Below are 6,669 nucleotides of genomic sequence, written 5' to 3'. Positions count from 1 at the left end.
CTTCAGATTCTCTGCAGAAGGTGGTCTCTTTGACGCATGCCCAGTAAGCACAGTCCTGGCCTGTCACCAATTTTTCAGGGTGCAGAATTCACCGTGACACTGGTACCGGAAGTGGAAGAAAAGCGGACCACCGCCTCACAAAGTCTTTTTTAAACAAATGTGGAACATTTTACTCAAACATACACAAAATATGATTTATTCAACTTTTTACAATCTTCTACACATTAATTGGGCACATTTTAAACCCTTCATGTGTTTAATTTGTTTATTTGACTTTTACATTCAGGCTGAGGGTTTAAAGCCGTAAATTTCTTCTTCCGCTTCCGTTAGCTGCTTCCCGGTGACGTGAGTTTTTGGTGTAGCTTCAAAGTTCAACAAAAATAATTAACTCTAAGTTTGTAGAATATTTCTAAATTATCCAAAGAAACAGGATGGAAGCCCTCATGAGGTCAGTTGTTGAAATAAGGCCTAAAATCAGGCTAATAGTTGGACACAAGCTAGCTAAGAGGCGAGCTAGCTTAGCTTAGCTTAGCTTGTTTCCCGTAAGTCACATGAACAACTGGAATATCCAGAAATACCAGAATAACATGCAAAGAAGATGTTATCTGTGTAAAGTTGTGTGAATCAGCTGTATGCCAGATAATCAGCCGATAAAGGTCAACTTTAGAGGTCTGAAGTGCTTTCTTTGCTTAATTTTCTGTGCTTTTAACTTCATACAAACATATTCACAGCTACAGGCAGCAGAAAGTGTTTAAAATAGTCATGATGCCACATATAGTCCATCAGAGGTCATTATTAGTGATTAAAATGTGTCCGAACAGCCTGTAAAAACCATAAATACTGACTTATTGATCCGGTGTGAGCAGAAACTGTCCCATTCTGGATGTTTCTGATGGAAATCTAATGAAATAGTTTGTACCACAGAGGCCCCCGGTAGGTCTGTTCAGTGGAAATAAAGTCTTCATTCCAGCGTTTATCATGTTAAAACTCGTCAGGATGAAAAGGGTTTTATAATCAGTGTAAATCTGTCTGTAAAGGGAACTTCCTGCTGACTCTCTGTCACATATGAACCCAAACAGCAGGTTGATGCTGACCACATTCAGACAGAACCTGATGAAACCGGTCCCAGCTGACCTGAACAGGTTTGTTTGGTGACTGAACACCAGGAAGCAGATTAATATCAGTTCCCTCAGAGCAGTTCTGCTGGAGTTTGGGAGCTCGGCTTCTCTCACTTCCTGTTTCAGCAGAATCTCGTTCAGGTTCTGCACAGCTCAGTTCACTTTCCTCAGAAATGGGTCCAAACTGCTGCCTGAACTCGTGATTTTCTGCAGCTCTTTGAAACCCCAGGAAGAAGTAAAAAGCCCCCCAGGACAGATGTCTGTAGCCTTGTGTCAGACCTTTAATGTGCAGAAAGTGTTTGAGGCTGAAGCTGGAGGACTGAGAGCTGACTCCCTGTTTCCTGTTTGTCTGCAGAGTCTCAGTCTGGATGCTCCTGACCACCTGCTGGACCTCAGGTGAGTCTCTGAATGTGCACACAGGTGTTAAAGCACAGAGCTGAACACACTCCCAGCCACCTGCCCCCTGTCAGTCTCTCTGTTGCAGTCATAGACGTGTATAAAGTTTATATTTATATGGTTGTAACTGGTTCAAAGTGCAACACGGAAGCAGAAAACAAAGAGGCGTGGCCAGCTCTGGAACAGCGGAGTAATGTTCTGTTACTGATTTAAAATGCAGTGAGAGGGCGACTAATGGTGCGTTCAGGTTATACACGAATGTCGGAATTTCTGAGCTCCCAGTCAGAATTTTAATTTTACCATTTGAAAGTGTTGAGTAACTTAAAAGTGTTATAAAGTTAATTATTCAGTACACCAGTGGTACAAGAAAAATAAAGAGAATTTTGGGAGAAAACAAAGTCTTTAGACACAAAACGCGTAAATGAACCGAAACCCAAACACCGAGGACTGTGGGTTACCTGTACTGCCCCCTAATGTTCTCCTGCTGTTCTCCTCCAGCTGCAGCCGGCTGCACCACATTCACCATCACGCTCATCATCATTTGATCTTTATAAGGAAAAATCTGAACATCAGCATGCCGCATACTCCCCAGCATGCCACGTACTCCCCAGCATGCCGCGTACTCCCCAGCATGCCACGTACTCCCCAGCATGCCACGTACTCCCCAGCATGCCGCGTACTCCCCAGCATGCCGCGTACTCCCCAGCATGCCGCGTACTCCCCAGCATGCCGCGTACTCCCCAGCATGCCGCGTACTCCCCAGCATGCCACGTACTCCCCAGCATGCCACGTACTCCCCAGCATGCCACGTACTCCCCAGCATGCCGCGTACTCCCCAGCATGCCGCGTACTCCCCAGCATGCCCCGTACTCCCCAGCATGCCACGTACTCCCCAGCATGCCACGTACTCCCCAGCATGCCACGTACTCCCCAGCATGCCGCGTACTCCCCAGCATGCCACGTACTCCCCAGCATGCCACGTACTCCCCAGCATGCCACGTACTCCCCAGCATGCCGCGTACTCCCCAGCATGCCGCGTACTCCCCAGCATGCCACGTACTCCCCAGCATGCCACGTACTCCCCAGCATGCCACGTACTCCCCAGCATGCCGCGTACTCCCCAGCATGCCGCGTACTCCCCAGCATGCCACGTACTCCCCAGCATGCCGCGTACTCCCCAGCATGCCACGTACTCCCCAGCATGCCGCGTACTCCCCAGCATGCCGCGTACTCCCCAGCATGCCGCGTACTCCCCAGCATGCCGCGTACTCCCCAGCATGCCGCGTACTCCCCTGCATGCCGCGTACTCCCCTGCATGCCGCGTACTCCCCAGCATGCCGCGTACTCCCCAGCATGCCACGTACTCCCCAGCATGCCGCGTACTCCCCAGCATGCCACGTACTCCCCAGCATGCCACGTACTCCCCAGCATGCCGCGTACTCCCCAGCATGCCACGTACTCCCCAGCATGCCACGTACTCCCCATTACGCCGGCTGGTTGGTCCACAGAACCAGAAGCAGGTCCTGGACCCAGTGTTTGACTGTCAGTCTTGTTTCTGTCCCTCAGTGAGCTGCCAGCAGCAGGAAGTTGTTGAAGGTTTTGTTGGAGGGAACGTCATGCTGCCCTGCAGCTACAGTGAGGCTCTGCCAGAGAAGGTCAACGTGTTCTGGAGGGACAAAGACGACAACGGTGTGCTGAACATTGAGAACAACTCCCCAGAAACCACATCCACAAAGCACAAAGGCAGAGTTATCAGCTTCCAGGAGGAGTACAAGAAGGGAAACTTCTCCTTCACCTTGACGAACCTCAGGGTGGACGATGGAGGCGTGTACGAGTGCAACATCGGCACAGAGGACATTTCCTTCAAGGTTACTCTGAAGGTCTCAGGTGAGTTCTGACAGCTTGGACACTGCAGCAGTTTGATTTCATGATAAAGCACCCAGTTCTGAAGGCTTCCAGGGTGATGGAGGAAGGTCCTTCAGGACGGTGTCCGTCTGACGCTTTATGGTGAAAAATCTGAAAAGTTCTTCATCCAGTTTGTGTGGAAAAGCAACTTGTTTGTGTTTTAATGTGAACATCAGCTGCATTAACATGTGAAAAAGTTAGCTCTGGCTGCACATTTTGTCCCTAACCCTGGGGAAATGTGCTGGTTGAACGACCAAAGAGCACAAAATGAAGCACAAAAACAAATCTCAGCCAAACACATGAATTAGTTTTTTTTCATGTTGAAGAGGCCACAAAGTCGCCATCAAAGCCCAGTCAGACGAGGTTTCTAAGAGGAACACAGAGGTCCAGAAGAAGCATCAGCTGAGTTTAAGCAGCTGCTGCAGACCCAGAAGTCTCTCTGTGGATCTGATTCAGGCAGCCGGTGGGGGTCCACGAGGAGAGGAGGGTGACCTGTTGATGCAACAGCAGACGCTCTGTTGGGTTCTGCACCATCTGTGGGGGTTGCACTGCATGCTGGGAGATAACCGGCCTGTAGCAGGAGATGCTGCCCCCTGCTGGACTGCAGCGGTACTGACAGCTGCTCCATCAGCTCTCCTCCATCACTCTGAGCATCGTAACACCTTTCAGAGCAAAGTTTGACCCGGCTGTAGCTGAACTGTTGGCTGATGAACAGATTTTCCTCTGAGCTGCTGATTAAAGCTTTGATCCGTTTGTGTTTTACAGAAGGATCTCCGGCTGATCCTCCATCAGGTGGAGCAGCGGGAACAAAGCTCCATGTGTTTCTCCTCTCTGCTCTCTGCCTGCTGCTCTGCTTCTGAAGCTTCATTCAGGTTTCTCTCTGACTGTAATCATAGCTTCAAACAGCAGGAGGAAGAATCCCAGCCATGTTACAGAGTCCGTTTTCCAGCTCGTGTCTTTATTTCAGGATGTCGTCTCAGTTTGTTTTCTGTTTTTTTACCATGAAGGATAAGAAATGATGTAACTTAGATTTTGTCTGTATTTATGAAGCTGAAAGTATTTATTGTTCTACTCTGGCTTGTAAGAAGGAAATAAAAGGCTGACGAACAGAGCCTGGTCAGGTTTGTCATGTTTACAACTTCAGAGGAAGAATTGATGATGGATTAATGAGGAAATGCAGAAATAAGTCAGTTAAAACTATGTAAACACAACAAATTTAAAAGCCCATTTCCAGGTTGCTTGGCTGTTTTTGCACATCTGTTTTATATTTGATCTGCTGCACTTGGTGGCAATAAAAAGCCTGAACTTCACTTGTGTTTCTGTCTTTGTTGCTTATCTTTTTTTATGCATCTTTGCTTCATGAAGGATCTTATTGGAAGATAAACATCCCAAAAGAAAACATCTAAAGATGAAAATGATCGTCTGAGGTCACCTGCAGGTGTAAAACTCCTTCTTCCTGTTCCTGGGAGCAGATATCAGGGCGTCTGAGGTCACCAGCAGGTGTAAAACTCCTTCTTCCTGCTCCTAGGAGCAGATATCAGGGCGTCTGAGGTCACCAGCAGGTGTAAAACTCCTTCTTCCTGTTCCTGGGAGCAGATATCAGGGCGTCTGAGGTCACCAGCAGGTGTAAAACTCCTTCTTCCTGTTCCTGGGAGCAGATATCAGGGCGTCTGAGGTCACCAGCAGGTGTAAAACTCCTTCTTCCTGCTCCTAGGAGCAGATATCAGGGCGTCTGAGGTCACCTGCAGGTGTAAAACTCCTTCTTCCTGTTCCTGGGAGCAGATATCAGGGCGTCTGAGGTCACCAGCAGGTGTAAAACTCCTTCTTCCTGCTCCTGGGAGCAGATATCAGGGCGTCTGAGGTCACCAGCAGGTGTAAAACTCCTTCTTCCTGCTCCTGGGAGCAGATATCAGGGCGTCTGAGGTCACCAGCAGGTGTAAAACTCCTTCTTCCTGCTCCTGGGAGCAGATATCAGGGCGTCTGAAGTGTAAAACTCCTTCTTCCTGCTCCTGGGAGCAGATATCAGGGCGTCTGAGGTCACCAGCAGGTGTAAAACTCCTTCTTCCTGCTCCTGGGAGCAGATATCAGGGCGTCTGAGGTCACCAGCAGGTGTAAAACTCCTTCTTCCTGTTCCTGGGAGCAGATATCAGGGCGTCTGAGGCCACCAGCAGGTGTAAAACTCCTTCTTCCTGCTCCTGGGAGCAGATATCAGGGCGTCTGAGGTCACCAGCAGGTGTAAAACTCCTTCTTCCTGCTCCTGGGAGCAGATATCAGGGCGTCTGAGGTCACCAGCAGGTGTAAAACTCCTTCTTCCTGTTCCTGGGAGCATATATCAGGGCGTCTGAGGTCACCAGCAGGTGTAAAACTCCTTCTTCCTGCTCCTGGGAGCAAATATCAGGGCGTCTGAGGTCACCAGCAGGTGTAAAACTCCTTCTTCCTGTTCCTGGGAGCAGATATCAGGGCGTCTGAGGTCACCAGCAGGTGTAAAACTCCTTCTTCCTGCTCCTGGGAGCAGATATCAGGGCGTCTGAGCGAGGGAAGAAACCAACAGGAGCAGATCGGTTTGGGTTAAACTGTGGAACCAACATCGAGTTCCTTTTTTTCAGCGAGGAGCTTTCTATCTTTTTGTTATTGTTACTGCAGAACTTCACTTGGTTTTAATGACGACTCAGCTATTTGTTTATATTATAAAGAACTTTTATATATTTTATAACTTTATTTAATGAGTGAATAAACTAATATTTGTTTGGAAAGAGCAGTCTGAGGAGCAGAAAATCAACTTTATTTCTGGATGACTCTGCTTCTAAATTCATGGGTGGTATTCTCTGGGTGATGCAGAGAAACTAGTTCATGCATCATTCATTCATTTGTTACTTCAGGACTACTGTAATTCCATATTCTTGAACAGTTTCCGTTCTTTTCTTCTTCTTGAACAATTTCCGATCTTTTCTTCTTGAACAGTTTCTGTTCTTTTCTTCTTCTTGAACAGTTTCTATTCTTTTCTTCTTCTTGAACAGTTTCTGTTCTTTTCTTCTTCTTGAACAATTTCCGATCTTTTCTTCTTGAACAGTTTCTGTTCTTTTCTTCTTCTTGAACAGTTTCTATTCTTTTTTCGTTTTGAACCGTTTCTGTTCTTTTCTTCTTCTTGAACAGTTTCTGTTCTTTTCTTCTTCTTGAACAGTTTCCGTTCTTTTCTTCTTGAACAGTTTCCGTTCTTTTCTTCTTCTTGAACAATTTCCCATCTTTTCTT

At 47.5% G+C, this 6,669-nt stretch overlaps 1 protein-coding gene across 1 annotated transcript; it reads left to right on the top strand.

Moving 5' to 3' along the window:
* LOC140288999 (CD276 antigen homolog) lies at positions 1-4,727 on the top strand. Its single transcript, XM_072379230.1, has 4 exons — positions 1-448; positions 1,474-1,514; positions 3,081-3,401; positions 4,185-4,727. The coding sequence occupies exons 1-4, from the start codon at positions 432-434 to the stop codon at positions 4,277-4,279; spliced, it is 474 nt and encodes a 157-aa protein (XP_072235331.1). The 5' UTR covers positions 1-431; the 3' UTR covers positions 4,280-4,727.
* The last annotated feature ends 1,942 nt before the right edge of the window (positions 4,728-6,669 follow it).

Source organism: Leuresthes tenuis, unplaced genomic scaffold, assembly GCF_036924035.1.
Source record: "Leuresthes tenuis unplaced genomic scaffold, fLeuTen1.0.hap1 SCAF_1, whole genome shotgun sequence".
Classification (NCBI taxonomy): domain Eukaryota; kingdom Metazoa; phylum Chordata; class Actinopteri; order Atheriniformes; family Atherinopsidae; genus Leuresthes; species Leuresthes tenuis.
The sequence above is the reverse complement of the archived record's forward strand: the minus strand, read 5'-3'. Positions and strand labels throughout refer to the sequence as shown.

Bases quoted from the DNA above. Each gene is read 5' to 3' on its own strand.
- LOC140288999 (XM_072379230.1), top strand. The intron at 1,515-3,080 runs GTGAGTCTCTGA...TCTGTCCCTCAG, and splicing joins GACCACCTGCTGGACCTCAG to TGAGCTGCCAGCAGCAGGAA. The intron at 3,402-4,184 runs GTGAGTTCTGAC...TGTGTTTTACAG, and splicing joins GGTTACTCTGAAGGTCTCAG to AAGGATCTCCGGCTGATCCT.